The sequence below is a fragment of the Bubalus kerabau genome, chromosome 3 (assembly GCF_029407905.1).
Source record: "Bubalus kerabau isolate K-KA32 ecotype Philippines breed swamp buffalo chromosome 3, PCC_UOA_SB_1v2, whole genome shotgun sequence".
Classification (NCBI taxonomy): Eukaryota; Metazoa; Chordata; class Mammalia; order Artiodactyla; family Bovidae; genus Bubalus; species Bubalus kerabau.
Genome location: NC_073626.1, coordinates 20,949,166 through 20,962,692, shown reverse-complemented (window position 1 = coordinate 20,962,692; position 13,527 = coordinate 20,949,166). Strand labels below are relative to the sequence as shown.

The following is a 13,527-nucleotide window of genomic DNA, read 5'->3' as shown; positions in this document are numbered from 1 at the left end:
CTGGTCTCGGAACCGGGGAGATCATGTGATTCTCGGGGGCGGGGCTGCGCCGGCCGCTTCCCAGCCGGGCTGAAAGGGCTCGGGAAGCTAGCTGGCCTTGTTGGCCCTTAAATCGCATACTGGATGGCCTGGCCTCAGCTACCCTCGCCGAGCCGCGCAAAGAAGGATGCTCCTGGCTCTCGTCGGCCTCCCAGGTTTGCTTTCCTTCTTTTCCCGAAGGTGGGCCCTTAGGTTCACCCTCCGAAGCCTGCGGCCGCAGGGAAAACCAAACCCCGAGTGTCCGGAGAGTAACCGGAAGTGCCCTCCCAGGCAGAGAGGCGGCGCCGGCTGCAGCCGGGGTAAGCGCGGCCCGCGGGGCTTGGGAGGGGCATGGCCTGCGAGGCCCAGGGATGTGTGGAGGGTTTCGGCGGGACTGGAGACCCCTCGGCCTCTGCCTGATAGGAGCAGCCTCTGTTCCTCTCGACGGTGCAGGATCTGAAACCCCCCTGAGGGCGGACTGAAAGGTGGTCAATGAAAAGTTGAAAGAAGAGAAGCATAGTACTATGGTTCCTGGAGATAATAATAGTAAACACTGCCGGGCACTTTTTTAAGCGATCTGTATCTTTCACTCTGGGGGAAAAAAACAAGGACGTTGAATGGAGTTCTCCACCCACCGCCCATCCCCATCTTTAAGGCAGAGATCGGTCATGTTTCATCTAGTCTGTATGCAGAAGAATCTGGTTTAAGCATCCCATAATTATTATTGGAAACCGACATTATATACAACTTTGTCATATGCACTTGTCATCTGCATCTGGAGGTTTATAGTGGTAGAAGAATGGGTCATTGATCTAAGAAGTTAAGATAATACACTTAGCAGAGGCGAAAAATTGAAACAAGTAGAACAGGATTCAGGGCTTTATTATGAAGTTAGTCATTACCCAGAAGGACTCTCAATATTTTGTCTAGAGCTCTCTGGGAGAAAACAATGTGAGGAGAGGTGGGAAAGAGGTAAGTTATGATTGAAAGATATTTACCAGACTGGGAAGTAAAGGGAACCAATTTTTAGATGTCCAGCGCCAGAAAAATTTAAAATTTCACAAAAATTTTAAATTTCTACATTTTTGACTTTTCCTCCAGGAGAGGGAAGAATTGAGTATTGTTAATAACTATGGACTGGAGACCTTTTGGAGCTGAAAGGAAGACAGTCTTGAGTCTTTCTTGTTACGGTAAGTAGCATAGCAAACTGTGTTTCTATATAAATGGTGGAGTTGTAGGGGACACGTGAGGGAAACTGGAGGAGAACAAGAAGGAATGGGAGAAGATACTTGGAAAGAAGATCATGACCCTTTCTTAGCTCCTGAGGTAACCCTGCCTACCAATGTTAGTGTATTTTCTACTCCTTTCCAACATGCTTATTCACCATAGGCTTTTAATTATTCCTTCATGATTGATTTGCAGCCCCCAAAAGACAGAATACTCAATGCAGGCCCTGGAGTCAGAGGATGGATATTTACATCCTGGCTCTGCTATTTACTAGCTGTGAGTTCTTAGTTATTTAACTGCCCCGAGTATCATTTTTCTATCTCTAAGGTACAAACATTGCTCATAATACCTATTTTACAATCTTGGAAAGATGAAATGAGATAATCCATGTAATCATTGAAAAATAAATGAGATAATCCCTAGCCTGGGGCCTGATACATTAAGCATTAATAGATAGTGCTTTATTGACTTTAATCTGCTTGTCCCATACATCCTTTAACTGTAAGGATGGCCTTGGTCTTTAAAGTTCTACACTCAGCCTGTCTGTTTGGACTTTTACCGCCAGCCTGCCTGTTCTGTGCACTCCAATCTTAGCCATGAAGTAAGAACCAATCTTTTCCTAGGATGAGATAAGAGAAACCTCTTAGCATAGGGTACTCTGAAGCTGAGACTTGAAGGATATATTTTGGTTTGCCATTTGAAACAGCCAGGCCTGTTAGCTTAGCCTAGATTGCTACTGAGGCTTAGAGGATAATGATGACTCTTTTTTGGTTCTGATATTCATTCATATTTTTCATTCATTCAACAGACATATTACAGACACTAGGAATATTGCAATGAACAAAAGACTTAAGTCCTAACCATAATGAAAGTTATATTCTAATAGGAGAGAGAAACAAATGAACAGATATAAAATACCACAAAGTTGGATGATAAGTGCTATGGAGAGAAATAATACATGCTAAGGGGACATAGCTATTTTAGTTAAAGTTGCGAAGATGTGCCTCTTTTTGAGGAAATAATTTTCAGAGACTTGAGTCAAATAAAGGAGCAAACTCCTTGGGTGAAAAGCATTCTAGGTAGATAAAGCAAGTGTAAAGATTCTGATGTGTTATGGGAGGCAGAAAAACTACATTAGGTGGTGTAGTAAGAATCTTAGGTTTTATTGTTAGTGTGGTAGAAACAGTTACAGTATTTTTCAGTAGGGAAGTATCATGATTTACTTTAAATTTTGACAGCCAGACTGTATATTATTTTCTAGGTGCTGACATCCATCTTAAAGACTCAAATATGACTAAGAAAATGGTTTCCTTATTTTTAATTTTTTTCCTTGGTGCCCTACAAATTATTGGCTATTTAGGGCAAATATACACTCTGAACTGATAAAATTAGGGAATATTATAATTCATTTACCGGGCTATGTCCACGCTCAGAATTGTGTTTATACTCTAACTCTCCTATTGACCTTAACAGTAGTACACATTTTAATAAGATAGAACTCCCGGAAAGCCACTGTCTTATAGTAGCTGTATGCATGACTCCAGGGTTTTACATAGCTGTGATTCTGAAGTCTTCCTTTTCCTTCTAACATTTCTCTGTAAATTTTTTTTTCTAGTTTTTGCATAATCTTCATATTAATCATTAACTGATTGAGTCATTTCATTATTTATTATTTAGTTAATTATTTTAATGCATTTTTAACAAGGCTGTGTGTAAAAGACAGGCACAGAGGATGACCTCAAGAAACGGTAGGGTTTTTGTGAAGATGGAATTAAGAAAATAATAGAACCTGCCATTTACTGAGCATCTATTAATTTGAGCACCTAGGTCCTTAGCCAGGTCCTTTATTGACAGTATCCTAGTTCTCATGGCAACTACTTAAGACATGTAATAGTATTTTCCTTATTTTATCAAAAGGGAAATAAAAGCTAAAGGAAGTAACTTACCCAAGTTCTCATAGCTACAAAAGAACACAGTGGGAATTCGAACCAAAATCTGATTCCAGGGTTTGAACATTCAACTTTAGCTAGCGTAGTATACCAACTCTCAGCTCCCATGTTTTTAAAACACAAGATAAGATACATTTAAATTTTGAAATAATTTCATATTTACAAAAAGTTGTAAAATAATATAAGAATGCTCATACACCCTTCACCCACAGTCCCTAAATGTTAACATTTTACTGTATTTATTTTATGAGTCTGTCTACTTACTCCTCTGTACATACATGTACCTCTGTGTATATTTTTTTTCTGAACCTTGTGAGAGTAAGTTACAGACATAATGCCTCATCTCAAATGATGAGAGAATTAAGTCCTAAAGTCCTAAGACATGCTAAGCCCTAAAATCCTAAGAGAATTAAATCCTAAAGTCATAGGTATTTAATGAATTAACTTCTCTCCCATGTAGTGCTACTAGCTATATGCATCTTTGGGAGAATTAAAAAAATAGTTACTCAAATCATTTTCCATAGGGCTTCATTCTTTCCCAGAATGCTAGTTGAAAAAGCCTATCTTAAATACTTAATTTTTTATTCCCTAAAAACAAGTCTATTCTCTTTTATTATCATTACAGTTATCAAAGTTAGGAAATTAACTTTCATATAATACTATTATCTGATCTTGAGACATTATTAGAGTTTAGCCAGTTGTTCCACTAATGTCATTTTAGGAAAAGAAAAACAAGTTATTTTTGTTGTCCAAGATCCAATCCACCATCACCCATTTCACTTAATTGTCATGTCTTTATTGTGGAACATATCCTCAGATTTTGTCTTCCATAACTTTGACTTTTTTTTTAAGTTTAAGCCATTTATTTGGCAGAATTTCCTTCAATTTGGCTTTGTCTAGAGTTTCCTCCTGATGAGATTCAGGTTACAATGTTTAATGTTCTGTTCCTCTCTTTGTATCATATTAGGAGACAATTTTATATCTTGTTATTGATGATGTTAACTGATCATTAGTTAAGATGGCATCTTCCAGGTTTCTGTGAAATTACTTTTTTTTGTCTTTGTAAGTATTAAATGTCTAATGGGGAGATATATTCTGATTGTGTAAATATCCTGATTCTCAAAACTTTTCATCCACTGTATTTTTGCCTGAAACAATTGTTGCTCTTCTTTTGATTAGACATGTGATGTTTTTAATTCCATCATTTCGTCTACATTTAATTGTTGGCTTCTTTAATAAAGGAAAAAACTTTCCCTTCTCCCTTACTATTTATTCACTTTTTAAATGAGTATGGATTCATCGATTCTTACTGTATTACTAATTTATTACTGTCAGTATTTATTTTGATGTTGTTTGTTGCAGATTTGTGTAGTGGCAGCCCCTTCAGTGAGGCTTCTGGTCCTCTTAGCATATTATCACCACTCTTTGAGCACTTCCTTGTTTTCTGGAACAACAAGATGTTCCAGGTTCGTTGTGTACTTTCTAAACCCTGAAATTAGTCATTTCTCCAGTGATCCCTGGTTACTTTCAGTGGGAAATGGTGTTTAGAAACCAAAATCTGAGTGCTTGGTATGCTCGTTACTACTGGGATTTCATTGTTTCTGTGATCTCTCAGCAGACATTAGGAGACCAAAAAAAAAAAATACTTTAACATTTCTATTTTTTCTGTGTATACTTCAAAACTTTGACTTCCCACTGATACTTCTAATTCCAGTTAAACACTGTAGATACAGAGTTCATTCTAGCCTTTCTCTTTTCTATGTTTCTGACTCCCTTGTCTGACAGTGAGACATCTGCTTGCCTTTATATTTACTTATTTTGTCATTCCTAGTCTGTGCATTAAGTAGTGAACCTTTATCAACATGGGGGAAAACTCCTACTAATTATAGTTCAGTAATTGTTTGTAGTTCTATTTATCTTTAGTTTGAGTTTATATAATTCTAATACTGTATTACAGAATTTTTTGAGTTATTTCCCTCCTGGGTGGTTTTATTATTAATTTGAAATACAGACCTCTTTGTTTTTATTTGAATTCTATTTCAATTATTTTCTCCCCTAACTTTTCTGTTTGTTTATTTACTGAATATGTGAAATGTAACAGTTTAAAAAGTTAAAATGTGTGTTTTTACAAAAATATGTACTAAAGAAGAGTATGACTCTCTTTCCTTCACCCTTTGGTACCAGTTTCACTTTCCTGTCCTTTTGATCCCATTTCCATCTGCCTTGTAATAACCAAACTCATTAGTTCTGTCTTTTGTGAGTTTCTTTTTGACCACATGCATAGATCCATGTGTAATTTTTTTTAAGTTCTACTTCATTCTTACAGAAAATATAGCATACTGTTTTACACCAGTGCTTTCTAAAATTTACAATTTATCCTGAAAACTGCCCCACATCAGTTCAGAAAAGTAACCTTCATCCTGTTCCACAGCTACAGAGTACCTCATTATATGTGAACATACTTGCTCTGTGCCAGACACTGTCACAGGTGCTAGAGAAACAGCAACAAATGAAATGAACTAAAATCCTTGTCCTTTAAGGGGCTTACATTCTACGGAGAAAAATAAGACATGAAACGAGAGGAGGGGTGTTGCATGTGTGGGTCATCTGGGATGGAGATGTCATAATTTAAAATAGGATGGTCAGTTATGGCCTTACTGAGAATATGACAGTTTATCAAAGATTAGAGTGAGATGAGAAAGGGAGCCTTGAAGAAGATCTTGAGGATTAGCACTTTAGCAGGGAGAGACTTACAAGCATAAAGACGTTGAAATGGAAGTGAACCTGGATTGTTTGAACAAAAGCAAGGAGAGCAAGATGACTGGCATACAGTACAAATGAGAAGAGCAGGGAAGTGTGTCAGAGGAGTAGCTAGGAGTCAGATTTCCTAGGGGCTTGTAGGTTCTAATAGGAGCAGTTTTGTTGGAGCAGTGAAAGCGAGTATTTGTAGTATGTTCCAGAAACCTTGATAAGATTTAAGATAAGAATTAAAGACAATGAACAGATTTATTTCTTTTGAGGAATTTTGCTGTAAAGAGAAAGAAGTGAAAGTAGCTTGAGGATGAAGTGGTTGAGAGAAGTTTCTTGTTGGTGCTTTTGTTTTAGGAGCGGCAACAGCTAGTTTGCTGATTAGTATGATTCAGTAGAAAAGAACAAATTGGTATTGCAGAAGAGAGAGGATAGAATTGCAGGAGTGATGTCCTTGTGGTGAAAAGGGGGTGGAATCCAGTACCCCGACCAACAGATTGTCCTTAGATTGAGCGGGGACAGTTTGTCATCCATGGTAACGAAAGGAAAGATGGGGTGCATGACCACACTTGCAAGAGGTTGGTTGTTGTGGTGGGAGCACGTGCAAGTGTTTTTATGTTTTTGTTTTTTTCCTTCCTTAGATTTTTCTCAGTAAAATATAAAGCACAGTCATCAGTTTTTATTCCTTAGGTCACAGAGGAGGGGGTTTGAATATATGAGACGGTCAAACATGAAATGATCATTGAAAAGAGTAAGTGTGAAGGATATGGAAAATGGTGTTTCTTCCCTTCAGCTTCTCATGTTTCTTCTTTAGTATATCATTGTTAGTTGATAAATGCTGCTGCTGCTGAGTTGCCTCAGTCGTGTCCGACTCTGTGCAGCCCCGTAGATGGCAGCCCACCAGGCTCTGCTGTCCCTGGGATTCTCCAGGCAAGAACACTGGAGTGGGTTGCCATTTCCTTCTCCAATGCATGAAAGTGAAAAGTGAAAGAGAAGTCGCTCAGTCGTGTCTGACTCTTAGTGACCCCATGGACTGCAGCCTACCAGGCTCCTCCGTCCATGGGATTTCCAGGCAAGAGTACTGGAGTGGGTTGCCATTGCCTTCTCCGAGTTGATAAATACAATAGCTTATTACATTTATCTTTTTCTCCCTTGAATTAGCCCATTGTTTTCCTTAGTGTTAGTCTATATTCCTGTATTTCCTGTTGGGCTTGAATCTTTAACTTATCTAGTGGTGTAGCCCTACAAAAGATAGGGCCTGAGTAGAAAGACCTCAGGCAGCTCAGTGATAAAGAATCCGCCTGCCAATGCAGGAGACAAGGGTTCAGTCCCTGGGTCAGGAAGATCCCCTGGAGAAGCAAATAGCAACCCACTCCAGTATTCTTGCCTGAGAAATTGCATGGACAGAGGAGCCTGGCGGGCTACAGTCCATGGGGTTGCAAAAGATTTGGACACGACTTAGTGACTAAAGAACAACAACAGAAAGACCTCAATGTCTCTCTTCCGTCTGTCTCTCCTTTTTAATCTCCCAGTCATTTGAAGATGTGATTGTCTGCCTTACTGGGGAGGAGGAGTAGAGTGGTTAGACTCAGCACAGGGCCCTTTTCAATAATGTTATAAAGGAGAATTATATAATTGTGATCTTTCTGTGTATAAGGACTTCTTTAAGATGCTCAATCTTTGGGTATTTCCATACATGTGCATCCCTCTAAAAACAAGAAAACCTGTTCCATATCCCTTCACTGTACAAAGAAAAGCCTGGCATTAAAGACAGGTTTGAAGCCCAGGCTTTTAGCTACAGTCATTTTTCTTTTTGAGCAAGGTTTGTGCTCTTATGGTCATATCAACGCAGAATCTTAGATCCCTTTATCATAATAGTTATTATAAGAGCTAACACAGAATGCTTACCATGAAATACTGATTAACTTATTATTCAGCTCAATGATGTGAGGTTAACTTCCATCATTCATCCATTTTATAAATGAAAAAACTAGCTACAGAGTGATTAAGAAACTTGCCAGACATCACACAGCTAGGATGATAGTAAGAGAAACTTTTCTCTCTCTTTACACTGAGAATTCTAATAATCATTAACCATTTCCTTCCAAACGTTCTACAGAAAGGACTGCACAGGTATTCATAGTCCCTTTTGGGTTGTTTTCCTCAAGAGCAGGCATATTAGTTATTAGATGTCTTGACTACTCAGTTGAACCAAGGGAAGAGGGGAATCCTGGTTTTGAGATCACTTGAGTTGATTAAAGAAACAATTCTTCCTGGTACTTTCCATGTATGTGTTGCTGATTTGTTTTAGTTAGAGAAAAACTTACTGCTGTCAACCCCTGTAAAATGTAGAGCACTTGTGGAATTTGATGCAGAAATTCTGTCTTTTCTATAGCAATTTTAATTTTGAGCATTTTAGTTATGGAAATATAAATAATATTTCTTCTTTGTCTCACAGGGTTGTAAATACCACATAAAGAACGAGTGCATGTGATGCTGGAAACTTGTAAAGAGGAACTGCTCATGGCTGAAAGGCCTAAAACAGATGTATCTTTCAAGTTCTTATCGAGAAAATGACTGTGAATAAAATGATGGGTCAGGAAGACCAGTGGAAAACTCCCTAGGAGAGAGCCATAGAAAATGTACACTTCAGAAGAGAGATATAATCAGAGAACTCAAAAAAGGAAAATATATCATGTATGCCCTCAGAAGGGTAAAAAGATTTTTATTCATGTGCATGAGATTACTCAAATAGATGATCAGATATATGAGTGCCTTGAACGTGAGCAAAACTTTTGTGAAAACTTAGCTCTTATTATGTGTGAGAGAACCCACACTGGGGAGAAACTTTATAGATGTGATATGTGTGAGAAAACCTTTATCCAAAGCTCAGATCTTATTTCACATCAGAGGATCCACAGTTATGAGAAACCTTATAAATGTAGCAAATGTGAGAAGAGCTTTTGGCACCACTTAGCCCTTTCAGGACACCAGAGAACGCATGCAGGTAAAAAATTCTATACATGTGATATCTGTGGCAAGAATTTTGGTCAGAGCTCTGATCTGCTTGTCCACCAGCGAAGCCATACAGGTGAGAAACCGTATCTGTGTAGTGAGTGTGATAAATGTTTCAGCCGAAGTACAAACCTCATAAGGCACCGAAGAACTCACACGGGTGAGAAACCGTTTAAGTGTCTGGAATGTGAAAAAGCTTTTAGTGGGAAATCCGATCTTATTAGCCACCAGAGAACTCACACTGGTGAAAGACCCTACAAATGTAATAAGTGTGAGAAAAGTTACCGACACCGGTCAGCCTTCATTGTTCATAAAAGAGTACATACTGGGGAGAAGCCCTATAAGTGTGGAGCCTGTGAGAAATGCTTTGGCCAGAAATCAGACCTTATTGTACACCAGAGAGTCCACACAGGTGAGAAGCCGTATAAATGCTTGGAATGTATGAGAAGTTTTACCCGGAGTGCCAACCTCATCAGGCACCAGGCAACTCACACTCACACTTTTAAATGCCTTGAATATGAGAAGAGCTTCAGCTGTAGTTCAGACCTTATTGTGCATCAAAGAATTCACATGGAAGAGAAACCACATCAGTGGTCTGCATGTGACAGTGGCTTCCTCCTAGGCATGGACTTCGTTGCCCAACAGAAAATGAGAACTCAGACAGAGGAGCTGCATTATAAATACAGTGTCTGTGATAAAAGCTTTCATCAGAGCTCAGCCCTTCTTCAACATCAGACAATCCACTTCGGTGAAAAACCATATATCTGTAATGTGGCTGAGAAAGGTCTTGAGCTCAGCCCTCCCCATGTATCAGAAGCCTCACAGATGTCTTGACCAGACAAGAAGTTATTATACCATAAAAAAAAAAAAAAAAAAGATGTATTTACAATGTAAGAGAACTCATTTAAGATGGAGAACTCAAAGCAAATCTCAGACTTTCTTCAGAGCTCAGACTTTATTGGGGACCAGAAAATCTGCAGTTGTAGGAACTTGAGAAATGGTTTGACCAGAGAGCTGTCTTTACAGAACCGTATCAATCACTCCAGTGAGAAACCTTACAAATGCCCTGAGTTTTTGGAAAACCTCAGTCCAAGCTCATGTCTGATCACCCACAAGAGGATTTATACAGGTGGGAAACTTACAAGTTCAGTGAATGTGAGAAAGCTGTCTAGCAATGCTCACCTCTCCTCATTCCAAGAGAATTCAGATCAGAGGATGATATATTTTTAATGCCCTGTGAAACAGTGCTTCAGACAGTATGCACGCCTCATTGGACGTCAGAAAACCCCACTGGAAAGAAACCCCAACAGTTGTGAGAAAAGCCTCTTAACATAACTGTGACTTTATTACCTATCAGAGAAGCCATACAGGTGAAAATTTGTGTATTTGCCTTGAATGTGGCAAAAGCATTAAGTGGAGAGCTTTCTTGGGTTTGCAACCCATGGCACCCCCCCCTTCCCCCCGCCAAAAAAAAAATCTGATGAAGGACCTTATGAATTCTCAGAATGAGAAAAACTTCTGTTAATGATCAGTTCTTGTACACCAGGGAACTTGTATATGTGAAAGACCCTATAAATAACCCTAAGTCTGGGGGGAAAAAAAAATCCTTGCAGGAAATCTCTACCTTATTGGGCCCCAAAGAAACTACTCTGGAGAGCATTTTGTAGACCTCTATAGAGGTCTAACTGGACTGTGTACATTTAATAGGTATGAGAAGAACTGTTCTCATAGTTAGTTGACCCCTGTAGTAGAGATGACTTTTAATGGAGTCGACATGCAAACCGTTTTGTTTAGATTCCCAGAAACATGTTCTGGGAAGAGCTAGGGCAGGTCAGAGTAGGCCTGATGGGTAACTCAGGTAAAGATGCTTTTCTTTTATCTGAACCACTGAATGATTGCTTTACTTTCAGTTTTTAAAATTTGGAACTCCAATAAAAGGAAGGACTGTAATTGAGATAGAAAGTGTGGCATGTGTTACTGTTGGGGAAAGAAGTACATTGACTTTGCCTCTGTTGATTTTCTAATTCTCGGGTAGAACGGGGACTAGTGTGTTGATACCAGCATGGGAACCTTCTGCTGGTTGTGAAAAGAACTAAACAACTGGGGAGTAGTTATCCTCGATCAAAACACTCCCCAGAATTTCCCGTTTGGAGGACCAACCTCATAATAAGGCAGAATGTTCAACATTTTACTTGGTGTGAATTGAGACATACCTTCAGTCCTCGCCCTAAAATGTCTTTTGGATTATTACTTGTATTTGTAATTTCAGCTTTAGAGATTTGTTTGTTATCAACAGAGAAGTGCAAATTCCAGGATGATCATTATGATTTTGCTAGTTGCCATATTTTTGTGACTTCATTTATCATGTTTCTTTCAATGGTAAGATATACTCAATCAACTCCTTGCACAGTGTTTAAGGGAAGGCTGACAGACTCAAGTCTGAGTCAGCACAGAGTAAAACACATACTGATGCGTTATTAATGGAGAAACGACTAAGAATCCTGACTGAAAAGCTGGTAGCGTTTCTTTTTCCCCCCACTCCATCATCCTGTTTATAGCAAATCCAAGCCTCATAATGATATACCTTTCATTTATTTTGGTTCTGCCAAGGAAAGAGAATACTTTTTTATTTCTGGGGAAAAGAAAAGTCACCACAATATAAGGTGTACATTTGGCTTGTAAAATAGGATTCTAAATGCTAGAAGGGAAAAAGAGTTGGCATTCATCAGAGGTTTCAAGATAAGCACTTATCTCCAATTTAGTATAATTATGATTACCTTTAACATTCTCTGGAAACACTCTAATTCAGGGATCTATAAATGCATGCTTGTGAGGTTTTTTTCCCCCTTCCCTCAGATGAAAAGACATTCAATATAAATACTTAAGAGTCCTACAGTATTTGGTACTCTAGACTGGTGAATAAATATTTGCGGTCCTCTGATATATCTTAGCAGAGCCTGAACTCTAGACAGCATTGGCGTTTGGACTCATGGGGGTGGCCAGCTGCTAGACTGCCACCTTGCGTATGGCTCCAAGCTTTGAGCCTATTGACAGGTTGGTGACCTTGATAATCTTAGGGTCAGAGGATATAACATAGTGATAAGGAATTTGATTCTAGGCTGTTTTTTCTTTCTTTTAGAAAACAGATCCTGGAAGTTTATTTGATCTGATGTGTTTTAGTAATTTTATTAGCTCTTACACCATAAAAACTTGCTCAGTGTGATAAAACACACAAGATGTATTTGTTTCTTTTTGATGAAAATCATGCCTGTCACTAGTATATATTTGACAGTTGTAATTTTTAAAATAGTATTGGATGTATGGCTTGGTGGTGATGAAAATTAGTCCTTATGGCTACTTGTTAGTCATTAGAACTTGGAGAAGGGCACAGTTGTAACTTTGGTGGGGCAATGACCTGCCCCTTTCAACTAATCTTACTGGTAATTGTCTCTAGTCTTTTAAGTAAATTAAGGATGGACCATCCCTCAACCAAAACTTTGAGGGTATGAAATAGGTCTGAGGGCTTTTAACCATGGGGGAAAAAAAGGGTGTTGGTATTACTCATATAGAATAACCTGAGGTTGGAGAGGACCACTTAGGAGCCTGTAACCAAAATGAGAAGGTAACTTCTGGAATGGAGGGAGGTTCTCTTGAGACAGTGCCAACCTAAATCTACCTCAGGTAAGTAGTTAGAGGAACTTTATCAAGATTTCAGACCAAACGAGACACTTGTATTCAGTCAGTGTATTCCTATGCTTTCATGTTTTTGTTTTCCCTTAATTCTTAAATAAAAACATTGTTCTGAAAACTCCATCTTTGCCTCCACTGTACTCAGAAAAAGCGTTTCCCTTTCATTTGTGTTACAATAAAGCAGATGTTCAGGAATCCTTACAGTGTGTACATATATTAAGCCATCATCATGTATACTTTAAATACCTTATATTTTATTTGTCAGTTACATTTCAATAAAGCTAGGGGAAAAGAATAAAGTGGATAGTCATGTGACCCTTAGGCCTGCTGGTGACACTAGCCATTGGACCATCGCTTGAATTCCAGGAATTTTTAAAAAAATAGGATCCTGGGAATTTTTGATGTTAAAGAGGGTGAATGGAAACCCGGAAGGGATTACTGTCTTTGCTGTAGACTTTGGATCCTATTGGAGCCTCCCCACTGTATTACATACCAAGTGTGGGGAGGAGTAATAGCTTAAACTAACTGTATGTGGGGCTAAAACTCGGAAGCCAGCAAAACGGTGAGTAAGCTACACCTTCAAAGGACAATTTTTGAACTTTCAATTCCCAGTAAGTAAGTCACATATGACTCCAGTTGTGCCTTTCTCCCACCTTGTCTTATCCTTTGTTGGAGATGGTAAAAATGATGGCATTGGTGTACCTCCCATTATAAAGTTTGCTCCAGTTTACATCTATTTGCTCTGTCACAGACTAGGTCCCAGTGTTTTAAGGGGCTCTCACTGTGGGAAAAGAATAAGAGTTAAGACGGTTTGGGTTGTCTGAAATTTGGATTGGTGAAAAGGGGAAGGGACAATGGTACAATTTCAAGGCCTGTGGCT

General features: G+C 38.8%; 1 protein-coding gene across 4 annotated transcripts; it reads left to right on the top strand.

Moving 5' to 3' along the window:
• On the top strand, positions 1-12,769 carry ZNF322 (zinc finger protein 322). 4 transcript variants are annotated; one of them, XM_055570847.1, is made up of 4 exons: positions 1-194; positions 1,120-1,208; positions 6,633-6,693; positions 8,401-12,769. In XM_055570847.1, exon 4 carries the CDS (start codon positions 8,583-8,585, stop codon positions 9,789-9,791), a length of 1,209 nt encoding a protein of 402 aa, XP_055426822.1. In that variant the 5' UTR covers positions 1-194; positions 1,120-1,208; positions 6,633-6,693; positions 8,401-8,582; the 3' UTR covers positions 9,792-12,769. The 4 variants fall into 4 exon arrangements, with proteins under 4 accessions (XP_055426822.1, XP_055426821.1, XP_055426819.1 ...); XM_055570846.1 differs by having other exon boundaries at positions 1-338; XM_055570844.1 differs by lacking the exon at positions 6,633-6,693.
• Positions 12,770-13,527: the final 758 nt, after the last annotated feature.